Raw genomic sequence first — 16264 nt, 5'->3', positions numbered from 1 at the left:
TGCTGATTTCCAAGATGGAAGAATTTAAATTTCTGACTGAACGAATTGTTTTCGGTTACTTAAATAAGAATTTATCACAGATAAAGTGCTGCCTCTCACCCCATAAAACTCTAGTTTCCCCAGTAGTATGTCAACAGGAATGCAATCGAAAGCTTTGCTTAGGTCACATAATACCAGTGATACCATGTTATTATTTTCAAAAGCTGTTAAGGTTTGATCAATGATTTCCAAGATGGCCCCTGTTGTGTTCTTCCCCTTTCGAAAGCCAAACTGATTGTTAGATAGGATATTGTGTTTTTCAAAGAAGTTGCTTGTTTGTGTGTGTATCAGCGCCTCAAATACCTTTGAGAATATTGGAACAATGGAGACTGGTCTGTAGCTTTGGGGGAGATGTTTGTCCACTTTTTTAAAAACTGGGACAACTTCTACAGATTTATTAAAAATATAAGCTAATGGTTTGGCGATTGAGTGTATTGTCTTTTTAATTATGTTATTTGATAATCAATAACAGTCCTTACTTTTAGAACCTGAAAATTTGGATACAGCTTTTATAACATCAGCAGGTGTGACAGCCCTCCATTGAAATGCCAGGTTAACAGGCACTGGTGTTCCAACAAGGTTCATTGCAGATGAATTTGTTGCTTTGATACTGTTACTTATTTCTTTAACTGAGTTTAAAAAGTACTCGTTTAATTCTTCAGGATCAAGCAGAGCTGTTTCTGTGCGTTTTGGTGTATTCTCTTGTTTTATTATTTGCCAGGCTGCCTTGCATTTATTGGGAGCTCTTTCTATATAGTTCTCCACTGCTTGCTTTTTTGTCAGAAGTAGTTTAGCTTTATAGTATTTTTTGCATTTCAGATATGACCTATGAATGTTCACACTCTGTTCCGCCCCTTGGTCAGAGGCTTGTTTATGCATCTGGTACAGTGTATGCAAGTTTCCTCTAATTTCTACTAGCTCTTGTGTGAACCAGTTCAGACTTTTCTTTTTCATTTCATTTGGATATCTAATTTTTTTTACTGGTGAGCAAGAATACCATAAATCTGTGTACTTTTTAAAGAAGTTACCAAAGCTAATTTCAGCTTCCCTTTTTCCAGATTGACAATTATATATAAAGTCCCAATCTGCACTTCCTAATCTATCAACAAACGTATTTATGTACTCTTCCTTCTGTCTTCGTACCACTACTACTTTAGATTCTTCAGTTTTAACTGGCTGCCTCTTACAGAGGGTAAGAAGTAGTGGCTCATGATCTGCAAGTCCACTTCCTGCAAGTCTAACTGTAAAATCCTCCCTACGGAAATTCACAATAATATTGTCTATACAGGCGTTCTTACGTGTGGCACAGTTATTTGTACAATAGAGGTCTAATGATCTTAGCATATTCAAAAATGTCCTAGCAACTGGTCTCTGTGTGTTTACCATTTCTATGTTGAAATCACCACATATAGCAATTCTCGTTTTACTCTTCAAAATATATATATATATATATATATATATATATATATATATATATATATATATATATATATATATATATTTTTTTTTTTTTTTTTTTTTTTTTTTTTTTTTTTTTTTTGGACCAGAGAACCCTTTCCATGTGTTAACCACATCAGTTAAAACTACATTTATGCCCCATACTGGATATTATGCGCATACTGTATATTGTATATGCATAACTTTGAACCTCTGAATCTCGGCAATGGAGAATAGTATCAAAAAAGTATCAAAGTTCCCCAAGAATATCATTTTAAGAACAATGGTACAAATTTTGATGACCTGCCATGAATAGAAATTATAGGAGCAGCCGTTCCCCAATCTGTACTTTTTGTACCTAAAATCATAGTTTTTTGAAGTTTTCTCAAGAACCACTCATGAACAAATGTTGCTTTTACAAGCTGCCAAAGGTCCACCCTAGATCACACCTAATGCAAAAGAATCATCTGATTTGCTCAATATGTCTGGGCTGGAGAAAGTATTTAATGTTTAAATTTTGACCCTATACAGCAGAATAGTTACAGTATGCATGTTCTTCCAAATGATATACACACAGTTGTGAGGCCAAGAGCTACATAAAACTACTTGGCCCTATATAAAACTACTTGTCCCCTTAGGTCTGTGATAACAGAATTTGAAATATGACTCCTTGAAAAATTATATTTTTGAGTGTGGCATTTTAGAACATACTGGTCATAACTGTATATGTCATGACCTTCATTGAGGCTATGATTTCATTAAATTATGAATTAAAGGGCAATTAGTATCATACAGCACTCTGTATTTTCATTTCAGTGAAATATTTCAACTGAAATGAAATATTTATGGACATAAAAGTTTTCTGGGTATGGCACTGCATCATATTGTATAAAACTATGTCTGGAGAAAAACCAATGTTTTGGCCGCAGTTGCAGCAGCCTTCTTCTGGGTCTACAGTAGAAAACTTTTATGTTGATTGACTCTGGCTGCAGATGTTTATGCAATTATAAATATTTATGGTTGAGAACATAGTAGAAATCTTAGTGTAAGAAAGCAGATTGGACAAATGTGTGAGTGAGCTGATTGTGACTGTGGGAAGTAGGCGAACCATGTCTGAAATCAATATCTGATTCCAATTTATCTACTTGAAAGGTGCTGTTATTGTAGACACATTTAGGGTTTCATGTACCATGAGGGATGTATTAGCAGCCCTCTTTCCTATAACAGATCAGATGGACAGACATTTAGCCCATTCCATCCAAATCACAACAAAGCATCTATTCCCTTGTGTCCTCTGAGCAATTTTTTCTTCAGGTGAGTGGCATCCCAAGTATACATTTCTCCATCTATCTACCTTCTCCCTGAGCTCTAGGGACAGTCCACTATATATTAATCAAAACCCAAGTAGATGTATGCTTAGATTTTTAAAAGAAACTTAATGATGTTTGCGTGAATTCAGGGTCTTCAATTTCTCATGCCTAAATGTTGCAAATACATACAATTTTCTCTCTCTCTCTTTGAGCCCATCATAATTAATCTGGTATTCATATCCTGGAAATCATTATAATTAGAGACTAACTTTAAATTTTCAGGGTATACTACCAATATAAAATGTTACTAATGGAATGCTTCTCTCAATTTGTCTTTCTCACTGCCACCTACTACAAAACAGAGTCAAACATCAGCAAAACCACTACTTTACTGAAGTGCACATGTTCACCATGTGACAATTCGAATATAAAAACCAGCTTTCCATTTGAATTTGATGAAGTTAAGAGTCAAAAAATTTCTGAGTTGAGGAAAAAAAAGGAAAACAAGACCTAAAATGTTTGGTTGTGACCTCAACAAAACAATCCAGGCCCCAAACACAACATTACCACAGAAAAACGAGACTAATCAGACTAGGCCTTAACCTGAATCAAAGAGTTTGTCTTAATATCATATGGGTTTGTAACATGCAACTGAAAATAATTATAAATAAGCTATATACATCAGAAAATCAAGTATAGATTTAAGTGTCTGAATGTCCTTTGTGAAAGCATTTGTGTGGAGGGTAGACATGGATGATAAATAGTTTAGACAAGAAGAAAATAGAAGCTTTTGAAATGAGGTGCTACAGAAGAATGCTGAAGATTAAATTGGTAGATCACATAACTAATGAGGAGGTACTGAATAGAATTGGGAAGAAGAGAAATTTGTGGTTCAACCTGACTAGAAGAAGAGATCAGTTGGTAGGACACATTCTGAGGCGTCAAGGGATCACTAATTTAGTACTGGAGAAAGCCTGGGGGATAAAATTGTAAAGGGAGACCAAGAGATAAATATAGTAAGCAGATTCAAAAGGTTGTAGGTTGCAGTAGTTACTCAGAGATGAAGAGGCTTGCACAAGATAGAGTAGCATGGAGAGCTTTATCAAACCAGTCTTTGGTCTGAAGGCCACAACAACAATAGCGTATCAGAAATACACAAACTAACGAAGGCTCCAAACTCAACCATACCATACAGAAGCCAGATTAATCAGAACAGGCCTGAAACTGGATCACAGCAAAGAGTTTGTCTTAATACTGCAAAGATTCATATTGTGAATCTTAAAATAAGTAAAAACATAACCTAGTTTATCAGAAATAAATGTTAATAATAAGCACTAAGTGAAAGTAAAATTCTTTGGAAGCCATATAGGTAACAAGCAAAATTAAAGTCAAACAAAGTTAAATTAACCAAGGAGCTCAGTTATGTTATGTTTTCAACTATGAAAAAACTTCACTTAAACTGTGTTGACAACACTCCCTGCTGTATAACAGAAGTACTTTATTTGGCAATACAAGGACAAAAGAACAATAAGTCCTAGGAGGAGTTACAGTAATACCTTTTAACATCACATCACTTCAGTGGAGGAAAGAGTCTACAAGTTTCTTCTGCTATGCCATATCCAGTTGAAGCCACACATAGGTGATCAGATCCTAGATACCTACCAGACTGAGATGCTGTTGAATGCTACATTGCACCCACTGTTCCAAACAGTCCCAGATATTTTCCGCGTGAGTGAGATTGGGTGCTTTAACATGCCAGTTGAGTTGTTACTGGGTACCTGAGTGTTTGCCAAACCAGGAATGTATGCTTCCAGTCCTGTGAACCTGGCTGCTGCTGTCACTTTTGAAGAAGGGAGTGTCCTCATCATATTCAAATTGAAGATATAGAAGAGATATATAATGCTCATGCTTTGTATTTATGAAAATGAACATAAAATGTTTTTACTCTCAAATCATATTATTCTCAAGTGATTAAATGAGATTTATGCAATATTTTAAGAGTTTTGAAGCAGGAAATGTAACAAAGGTTCTGAAATACTTAAGTTGAAATAGGCTGATGCAGCCTACAATGGTTTGCAGTAATTCTTCATTATATCTCACAGCAAATAACCTGGATTTTTCATTTGTGAATTATGTACATGATGTGGAACAGATTTTATATTTTTCAAATAAATTTTGACATTCATGTTATGTAAATTCTTCAGTTCCAACATTTGATGACTTGCAAATGCACTGACTCATACTGCCTTGAACTAATTTGTTCTAACTTGTATCAGGAGATATAAATATTATTATTGTGGTGTGTCAAGTATATCTTATTGAATGCTACACTATACTTCAAAGTGGCACAGATACTGACATTTTTTTAGCTTAGTCACCAAGTCCCTGTAAGCCACCAACCAGATTTTTCTGCAGTCTCCATCCACTCTTCAGTAACACGTCAGTCAGTTGTCTTGAAGATGTAAATCTTATTCAGTACTTCATGGCATTTGCTCTAAAAATGTTCACAACAACATGATTTGGATTGCACTTTTTTACGCATTTGTTAGCCTCAAAGTCGTATTGTTGGGATGATGGTTAGGTTTGTTTTCTATTTTGTAAAATTATTATTGCTTGTTATCAGGTCTGCATTCACAAACAACCAAGAGTTCAGTGGCAGAATTATTCAGATAAACTGTAAAGCCATTGAAGCACAAGTTAATTAAACATTGTCCATTAATCAGTGGTAATTCTAACAAGTCACTGAACAAAATATTTAAATGTGCCACACAACACAATTCATTTTTACACTATATATTTATTTATCTTTTGACAAGGTACATTGTATGGATCAAGACATATTTTCATTTCATGCACCAACAGGTACATAGTTTTTACTGTATACTGTTTAACAAAAATATAATTTATTACAAAATTATTCTGGGGCTATTTCATATTAAATTAGATTTTGTACAGTTTTTCTTTTGATACAATAATGGTATTTCAATTTTTTTGAACTGTAGAGCACTGTAATAACAGTTTTCTATGAGAAAATTTTTGAGACATTTTTTTGAAAATATTTTTGTTGTTTATTTCTCTCAAGAATGAAGGGAGTTTTTCAAGGGCTTTTGGTCCAGTGTTTGATGGCTTTTTTTTTTTGTATTTTGTGGTGTGTGCAGGCTCATGGAAAAGGTTCCGCTTTCTGGTATCATGGTTGTGTTGTGTGTTGTTATCTCTAGTATCGGGAGACTATTTGAATTTTGTCCAACAGAGGAGTTCATGTAGGTATATACTGGGTAAGGTTAGTATTTTGAGAGCTTTAAATGCTGGTTTACATGAATCTTTCCATTTAAGGTTGGCTATCATTCTTATGGCTCACAGTTCACATACTGACTTGAAATAACCCACCAGATAAAAGTACAATGCAATAGTCACTTAGCTCAGTTATTAATAAAAGTCACAATAATTAACAATGGCTCATTCTAACTTTCTACCAATCACAACACATTTCAGTCTAAATATTCATTAAGCTAAATCACTTCAGGTTTTTAAACATCAACATTGCTGAGTTTTCGCAGATACTGATGCATGTACTTTCATGAACAATTTGTGCATAGCTATTGTGAGAGCAATTACTGGGACCATACTTGACATAGGAGTTACATGCTTGTTATCTCAACCGGGACTGGGTTCAGACTTCAGACTTGGAGTTATGTTTGACTAATAAAAGACTGGAATATGAATAAATTGTTATTTTGGAAAATCACAAGATTAAATTTTGCCACTGCTTGATGTCAGGAGTCAATCCAGGGTCCTCAGCTGTGCCATCATATTCTTCAGTTGTTGTTATGGGATCAGATTTCCACATAGATTGAATTGTTGCAACAACTCGGTGTCATCACAATTTGTGTATGTCCATGGGAGATGCCCCAGTGGCATTCATCGGCTGTACATTGTCTATGTTGTGTTTATGCTCAGTGCATCTCTCCTGTACTGTCTGTATACTCTGGCCTACATACATCCCTACATTGGCAGGGATAGATTCCCCATTACCAGAGTCTTAAGTCATCCCTGACTGATCCCAATAAGGCTTTCATCTTGGCTCGTGGCCAGAAAATGCACTTGAAGTTGTGTATCTGGAGTATTCTCCTGATTTTTGCTGATGTGTTCCTGACATATGGAATAATTGCCATTGCAACCAGTTTATCTTCATCTTCAGCAGGCTGTGGTATCAGCTTCTTTGGTCTTAAGGCATGTTGTATCTGGGAGTTGTTGTATCCATTCATATGGAAGATGTTCTGCAAGTGCTGCAATTCTGTAACTAGACTGTCAGTCTTAGATTTTCCATTCTTGTGCACTAATTCGCTCAGGACATCTTCTCCTTGTGAAGGGGCATGACTGCTGGAGGCATGTAAGTACAAACCTGCATGTGTTGGTTTGTGGTAGACTCCACATTTAAGCATGCTATCTGGTATTTACCTGATGTTTCCAGAAATGGAAGATAATTTTTTTTATGTCACCATTGGGAATCTGATTTTCAGATCCAAGTGTTGCAGGAAGTCCTGTAGGTGATGTTGTCCATGTCACTAGACTACAAATGTATGATCAACATATTGAAAAAGCATGAGGGCTTGTAGATTGCTGACTCCAGAGTTTCTTCTTCAAATGCTTTCATAAACATATTGCCCACCACTAGTGAGTGTGGGCATCCCATCAAAACTCCATCAGTTTGTTAATAATAAATTGCACTGAACAGAAATTAGGTTGATATAAGTATGATTTCCAACAGTTTCATTAGCATTGGCCCAAATTTTTCTCCTATGAGGTTTAGGGAGTCTCTTAGAGGTACCCAGATAAAGAGAGATACCACCATGAGGTCTTCATGGTCCAATACAAAGTCAGAAATATTGTGCCTGTTTGACGATGCCTCCCAGCTGAATACACAGGAAATATTCAAGATATTCCTACGCCAGAAAAGGCTGAAATCACACATCAAGCTCCTCTATTGGCACAAGATGTGCAGCAAAATTAAGGAGCTTGGCAAGCTCTAAAGCAGAAAGGAGTGCCTTTTGGCCTCCCTAGTATAAGTTATATATAGATGATTACTTTTTGAAAACCATGCTCACTGTTAACTGAATACAATGTTTCCTCTGCAAGTTCTAAGTAAAAGGGCGCTCAGCTGAGTGAAAGACCAGCAAATCTATTTAAAACATGAGTAAAAAAGCAGAGAAAGTACCTAATCATGAAGGCAGATGTCCACTGCCAGCTATGATAAAATGTCAGAAACATTATGCCTTAATAATATGGTAACTAAATTACTTTTTGTGTAACACTGATTTTGCAAATTTGTCTTACTACTACTTAAAAAATGATACTAATGTGTTGGAACATTCACTGTAGTTGAAAACTAATTTCAGATTAACACTGCATGACAGGACTGGAACCCTAACACTTGCATTTCATGGTTATACTTTTATCAGCTGAACTATCCAGGCACAACTCATAATCCTCCCTCACAGCTTTAATTTTACCAGGATCTCTCTCTAAGCTTACAAACCCAAGAAACATTCTCCTGTATGCATGGGTCTGTGTTCAAGTCCCAGCTTTAATTTTACCAAGACCTCTCTCTAAGCTTACAAACCTGAGAAACATTCTCCTGTATGCATGGGTCTGTGTTCAAGTCCCAGTGCAGCACACAGTTCTAATTTGCCAAGAAGTGTTAAAACTGTGCACAATTTGCTGCAGAGTGCCTGATCTTGCACCTACCAGATTCTATCTATTCCTATCAGAAAAAAATGTAACTGAAGGAAGCAGTTTCATGAATTCTGTGAAAATAAATAAATAAAGATGCTGTGGAATGACTGATTACTTTTTTTGAATTCTGTGAAAATAAATAAATAAAGATGCTGTGGAATGACTGATTACTTTTTTTGATAAACAGTTACCAAATAAGAGGGTTTTGAACAATTGTATATATATTGTTGCATTATTTCAATACAGGAAGGGGGAAATATTTCATATGCTTATTTAAATGCTATAAATATTTTGTTTTAACCCAATTCTGAAAATTTATATTGTATAGTAAGTGTTCAATTTCCTCTCAAGTTAATGAGTGTAGCTGAAATGCTGCAATGAAACACTTCATTGCAAAGGTGCTATCATGTAAGTGAAGGATATCTGTGCATCTATTTGACTACTCATTTCAGTAAAGAAAATTCACATCTCTAAACCTGCAGTTTTGTTTTCCAGTTAAATATAAACTTGCAAATAACATCACAAGATCAAAATACTGATATCAGAATTAAAAAATTAAACAATAATTTCTTTTTCAGGACTACACAAGAAGAGGCTAGAGCATTGTATAGGGAAGAGATGAACAGTTTTGTTAACAAAATGAACATTTCTGCCAGTGATGATGAGATAACAATTGAAAGTACTACAAGCCAGGCAAATCAGTCATTCAGCTTATTGGATTTTGTAACTTCTAATAATGAAACAAATCCAGAAAGTCTACTGGATGGATTGTATGAAACTGAAACTCTTATTTACATGTTTGTGGCAATTACTGTAGGACTGGTTGTTATTGCATTCACACGCTCTCTAACTTTCTACAACATTTGTATGAAATCATCAAGAAAGCTTCATGATACAATGTTCACTAATTTGATGAGAGCACCTATGCGATTTTTCAACACAAATCCTTCAGGTAATCTTATAAAACTCATATACAAAACAACTCTTTTTACATTATTTTATTCATGAAGGAAACTGGTAACATCTGTGATTATTATTAAATAATGATTATTTGGGGAGATGATGATTAGACACAAAGGTTTTTGAAAAACTGTTATTTTCCAGGCAAGTATGCCCATCTTTAGGTGTTTACATCTGCATTTACTGCATAGTTAATACCTTCATAAAGATATCAGCTCGTTAATAATGTGAGCTGTTGTTTCTGTTTCATGCACAATATTATATATCACATGGTGCTGATATGTGTTCAATCAGATAATTTTTGTCAGTCCTTCTACATTAACACAGAGTTTTGTACAGCCACCTGTTATGTGTAAAGAAAAAGTACTGCAAAGATATCCAGAATAAACACTTCAGATTATTACAACAGTGCTCAAAGCGCAAACATGTGCTTCACACATTAGAAGCTTCTGAATAGCATCTGTGGTTGTGTTCAGTGTTATTCAAAAATTTTTCATTCCTTTTGTGTTGCATTATAATTTTGTGTCTGTGTTGCTTAGTGCTATGAAAAATTAAACAGAACTGATAAGTTCCCAAATTCTTGTTTCACTGTAATGGATTATCAATATGCAATTATTTTTAGTAAGTAAAGTATTTGTCCTAGCATGGATGAAAAGTGTGTGTGTAGTCAACTAAGATATTAAGGTACCAATGACAGTTCATCTACAAGGCTGCTAAGTTGTGTCTATAACAAAATGCAGATGATAACTCTAATAGGCTGAAAAAAGGAAAATAAAAATTCAACAAATAAACAAAGAAAAATTGAATATTTTCATGATGACGATGGTAAGTGTAGAGATTAAACATGAACATAATATGGTTGAAAAGTGAGAAGTTATTTCATAGTTATGTTATGTGATGTCATGTGTTCATGGATAAATTCCCAATTACCATTGATTAAGAATTCTGACCTCTTACATTTGAACTGCAAAGTCAGAATATCTGTGTATGTCTCTGTTAATGTAGGCTTTGTCTCCTCCTGTGCAACTTCTTTTATGCTGGAAGCTGGAAAGGTCTTTTTAAAAATCTCATCTTATGTAAATTGAAGATGGAGGGAGGGAGAAAGGAAGGGAAATGGAAGGAACTGATTGTACCATGAGCATCAGGGCTTAAAGTAGAACAAGCAGTGTGAAAATTTGTGTTGGACTGGGACTCAAACCTGGGACCTCCTGTTTATTAGACATTTGCATTAACCAATGCAGCATCCAGACACAGTGCTGATTGCGAATGGACAGACTATTTTAGCACATTCCTTGGCCAACCCATATCTCCACCTAGTGCCACCTATCCACAGTCCCAATCCATTTTCTTGCTCGTTAATTTTAGATTACCACTGGAGGGTGAACATTCTAGATTCACATATTTTACTGTTCACATCACTTATTCTGCATACTCTTTCATTAATTGTACCAATATCCATTTGTACTGCGATATATTGTGAAAGGCTGAACATTTGTGAGTGCTGCAATAAACTAGTACTGTTATTGTCAACTATAGGCTTAAACTAAATTGGGCTCCTTTAAAAATTTTTTGGACAGTAGGCCTATCCTTATTCAAAACAGTCTATCTCTAACTTCACTGTACAATTATGTGACAAACAGATAACTTTCAGAATTTTTGGAAGCTTAGAAAGCTATATTTTCATATGTTAATGGTATGAGTGTTTTGTATACATAATTTAATGCATAGCAAATCAGGACTTGTGGTTCACAGTTCAGACAAGGATTACATCACCCCTGAATTTCATTGTATATCAATGCACACAAAAGTGCATGTTTGAGAATTTTTGGAAGCTACCATTGTCCTTTGCATAATCTATGACCAATTTGTAACAAATCAGGGTTTTTGATTTAGTTACTGTAGCAAATCTTCTAACATACTTTGTTAAATCTAGTTTTCCCTTAAAGAGGAGTAGCCCTATGTATTATCTGCATTTTTCATAAATTAACTCTGTTTTCAAGTCTGCTAACAACTGTAACATCAAAACATTTTAGGAAACTAATAATTTTTGCCATGGGTTTCTGCATTGACTTAATAGAAATCCCATTTTGTGTATCTGTTTGAATTCTCATGGGGAACTAGCAACATTTTAGCTCAATAGATTAAAAGAAAATCAGCAGGTTTAATTTAAAGTTATTTGTTCACAGGCTAATAATACATTGCACCAACCAAAATGCAGCCCCACTGTGAATGCAGTTCTCAAAGATGGGATGAGTTGGTTGATGTTTGTAAGCAGCTGGAAATCACCCTGACTTCTGTCAAATGATTGGAAGCTGCTGTGAATTGGTGTGTTGGAATAGCTTCTGAGAGTCGTTTACCTTTGGTACCTGTACCAGAGGTACCTCAAGTACTATCTGCTCTTGTGGATCCTGTCTTCTCTGTGGAAAGTACAGGATCTGTCATTACCCATCCACTTGATTGCGAGTGGCATGTCAATGGTTGATATAGGTGTCCTGTACAGGATGGATAGGGACCAGGGAGGATCCAAGGTGTTGTACTGATCTCTCTAATCAACAAGTATGAGATTCTGTCTTTCACTGAAACTGAAACTGAACCAGTGAGACTCATTTCACCTGTTTATGGGGAACCTGTTTTGTCTGCTATTAGGAGGCAAATGCAAGAGAGTAGGGGTGTACTGATTGTCTGAAGTTCAAACACATGGTGAATGATGGTACTCCTTAGGGAAATGGCAGCAAGGGACAGGAAAGGACACCAGGCGCACTCAGGTTGTGTGCCTGGGAGCCTCATTCCACACACTGAAAAGACAATTCCAGCAGCCATTGAGGGAACAGATTGCAACAAACTGCAGACTGTGGAACACAATGGAACAAATTATGCCTACTGTTTGGGCTTGGAGGTCTTTCTTGGGTCACTCCAGTGACTGTCAGAGAAGGCTGAGAACACCAGCCTTGCACATGGAATTTCAGTGAAGTTCACAATTTGCAGCATTGTCCCTAGAACTGATGGTAGTCCCTTTACTCCTGACTCAAGTAGAAGGAATGAACTAGAGACACTGAAAGTTCTGTGATGAGCTAGGCTGAAACTTCCTGAACTTGCGCCATAGGGCTGAGAACTGTAGGGTCCCCATAAGTAGGTCAGGTGTGCATTACACATCAGAGGCTGCTACTCAAGTAGCTGGCTGTGTGGGGGGAAGGGAGGGGGTTCACACAAGGATTTTTTTAGATTAGGCAACTCTCCATCTAATCCAGATAATGATAGCTTTAGAAAACCCAGAAATATCATTGTGAGATTAAAAGAAATGCCTGCCACAGGTGAGAGTATTAAAATCCTAATGGTAAACTGCTGAAGCATTGACAACAAAGTGCCACAGTTTGAAGTGCTCATGGAAGCAGTGAAGCTCACATAATACTAGGCACAGAAAGCTGGTTGAAACCTGAAATTGATTGCAGTGAGTTTTTTGGAGAAAATTTAAGTATACATCAAAAGGATATGGAAATGGGAAATGGAGGTGGTGTATTTGTCCCGGTAGACAAGAAACTCAAATCCACTGAGATAGAAGCTGAAACTGTATGTGAGATTGTTTGGCAAGTCTCAGTATCAGGGTTGGTTAGAAAATGACAATTGGATACTTTGCTCATCCCCCAGACTCATCTCCTGATATAACTGAAAACTTAAGTAAAAACCTCAGTTCACCTGTATGGAAGTTCCCCAATCATACTGTAATCATGGTGGAGACATTAATCATCCAACAATTAATTGGGAAAATTACAGTTTTGTTAGTAGTGGGCATGATAAAACATCCTGTAATACTTTACTAAATGCCTTTTCTGAAAACTACTTATTACAGATAGTTAGGAACCCCACTTATGATGGAAATGTATTGGATCTAATGCCAACAAATAGACCTTACCATACGAAAGCACTGGCAGGTCGATAGAAACACAAACAGACACATACAGACACACAAAATTCAAGCTTTCACAACAAACTGTTGCCTCATCAGGAAAGAGGGAAGGAGAGGGAAAGACGAAAGGAAGTGGGTTTTAAGGGAGAGGGTAAGGAGTAATTCCAATCCCGGGAGCAGAAAGACTTACCTTAGGGGGAAAAAAGGACGGGTATACACTCGCACACACACACATATCCATCCACACATATACAGATACAAGCAGACATATATATATATATATATATATATATATATATATATATATATATATATATATATATATATATATATATATATATATATACAGGGTGTTACAAAAAGGTTTCAGGAAACATTTCTCACACACAAAGAAAGAAAATATGTTATGTGGACGTGTGTCTGGAAACGCTTACTTTCCATGTTAGAGCTCATTTTATTACTTCTCTTCAAATCACATTAATCATGGAATCGAAACACACAGCAACAGAACGTACCAGCGTGACTTCAAACACTTTGTTACAGGAAATGTTCAAAATGTCCTCCGTTAGCGAGGATACATGCATCCACCCTCCGTCGCATGGAATCCCTGATGTGCTGATGCAGCCCTGGAGAATGGCATATTGTATCACAGCCGACCACAATACGAGCACAAAGAGTCTCTACATTTGGTACCGGGGTTGCATAGACAAGAGCTTTCAAATGCCCCCGTAAATGAAAGTCAAGAGGGTTGAGGTCAGGAGAGCATGGAGGCCATGGAATTGGTCCGCCTCTACCAATCCATCGGTCACCGAATCTGTTGTTGAGAAGCTTACGAACACTTCGACTGAAATGTGCAGGAGCTCCATCGTGCATGAACCACATGTTGTGTCGTACTTGTAAAGGCACATGTTCTAGTAGCACAGGCAGAGAATCCCGTATGAAATCATGATAACGTGCTACATTGAGCGTAGGTGGACGAAACTAAAATGAGCTGTAACATGGAAATTAAGTGTTTCCGGACACATGTCCATATAACATCTTTTCTTTATTTGTGTGTGAGGAATGTTTCCTGAAAGTTTGGCCGTACCTTTTTGTAACACCCTGTATATGACCATTGACAGAATCTGAATAAGAAACTTGACACTTTCCACACAGGTCAGGAGCATGTAGAGGAAGTCTGGCTCATGTTTAAAAGAATAGCTGATGATGCTCTGGATAGATATATACCCAGAAGAACAGTTCATAATGGGAGGGAATCTCCACAGTATACAGTCACAGTAAAGAAACTTCTAAAGAAGATTACTGCATAATAGGTGTAAAACAAAGAGTAGCACTGTAGACAGAGAGGTACTGAATGAAACATGTTTGGCAACCATGAGAGCAATGCTTGATGTCTTCAGTGACTACTGTAGGAGAATATTATCAAATGACATTTCACAAAATCCAAAGAAATTCTGGTCATATGCTAAGGCTGTTAGCTGCACCAAAGTTAGTGTCCACTCCCTAGTGAATGAGACAGGAACTGAAACTGAGGTTAGCCGTGAAAAAGCTGAAATGTTTAACTCCATTTTCAAATATTTCTTTACAAAATAAAACCCAGGAAAATTGCCCCAATTTAATCCTCATACCATTGAAAAGATGAATGAAATAAGTATTAGTGTCAGTAGTGTTGAGAAACAGCTGCTATCATTAAAATTCAACAAAGCTCCATGTCCTGATGGAATCCCTGTCGGATTCTATATTGAATATGCAGCTGAGTTAGCCCCTCTTCTAACAATAATCTATTGTAGATCCCTCAAACAAAAAACTGTGCCCAATTCTTGGAAAAAAGCACAGGTTATATCCATCTACAAGAAGGGTAGTAGAAGAGTTCCACAAAACTACCGTCCAATAGCCTTGACAACTATTTGCTGTAGAATCTTAGACCATATTATGAGCTCAAATATAATGAGGTATCTTGAACAGAATGACCTTCTCAGTGCCAACCAGCATGGTTTTCAAAGACACTGATCATGTGAAACCAACTTGCTCTTTTCTCACATGACATACTGGAAGCTTTGGATCAAGGCAACCAGGTAGATGCAGTGTTTCTTGATTTCCAAAAAGCATTTGGCTCAGTACTGCACCTACACTTGTCATCAAAAGTATGGTCATATGGGGTATCAAGTGAAATCTGTGACTGGATTGAGAGCTTTTTGGTAGGGAGGACACAGCATGTTATCTTGGATGGGGAGTCATCATCAGGCATACATGTATCCTTGGATGTAGTCCAAGGAAGAGTGTTGGAACCCTTGCTGTTCATATTGTGTATTAATAACCTTTCAGACAATATTAATAGTAAAATCAGGCTATTTGCAGATGATGCTGTTATATATAATGAAGTACTGTCTGAGAGAAGCTGCATACATATCAGTCAGATCTTGATAAGATTTCAACATGGTTAGAAATTGACAGCTTGCTCTAAATGTTCAGAATGTAAAATTTTATGCTTTACAAAATGAAAAAAAAAAAAAACATTGTATCCTATGATTATCATATCAATGAGTCCCTGTTGGAATTGGCCAACTGATACAAATGCCTGGTCATAGCACTTTGTAGGGATATGAAGTGTAATGATCACATAGGTTCAGTCCTGGGTAAAGCAGATGGTAGACTTTGGTTTCTTGGCAGAATTGTGGGGACTGCAGTCAGCCTACAAAAGAGATTACTTACAAATCACTCGTGTGACCAGTTCTAGAATACTGCTCAAGTGTGTGGGATCTGTACCAGATAGAACTAACAGGGTATATTTAATGTAAACAGAAAGCACAGCACGTATGATCACAGGTTTGTTTAATCCATGGGAGAGTGTCACAGAGACACTGAAGGAACTGAACTGGCA

The 16264-nt window shown here is 36.5% G+C and overlaps 1 protein-coding gene across 4 annotated transcripts in view; it reads left to right on the top strand.

Annotated features, from left to right (window-relative positions):
• The window catches only part of LOC124774935 (ATP-binding cassette sub-family C member 4-like), a 312213-nt gene that overhangs the window by 219376 nt on the left and 76573 nt on the right, over positions 1 to 16264 (top strand). For all 4 annotated transcript variants that reach the window (XM_047249622.1, XM_047249623.1, XM_047249626.1 and 1 more), the window contains one exon: positions 9098 to 9471. In XM_047249622.1, the coding sequence (XP_047105578.1) occupies positions 9098 to 9471 (374 nt within the window). The remainder of the gene's footprint in view (positions 1 to 9097; positions 9472 to 16264) is intronic.

Source organism: Schistocerca piceifrons, chromosome 2 (genome assembly GCF_021461385.2).
Source record: "Schistocerca piceifrons isolate TAMUIC-IGC-003096 chromosome 2, iqSchPice1.1, whole genome shotgun sequence".
Taxonomy (NCBI): Eukaryota; Metazoa; Arthropoda; class Insecta; order Orthoptera; family Acrididae; genus Schistocerca; species Schistocerca piceifrons.
The sequence above is the reverse complement of the archived record's forward strand: the minus strand, read 5'-3'. Positions and strand labels throughout refer to the sequence as shown.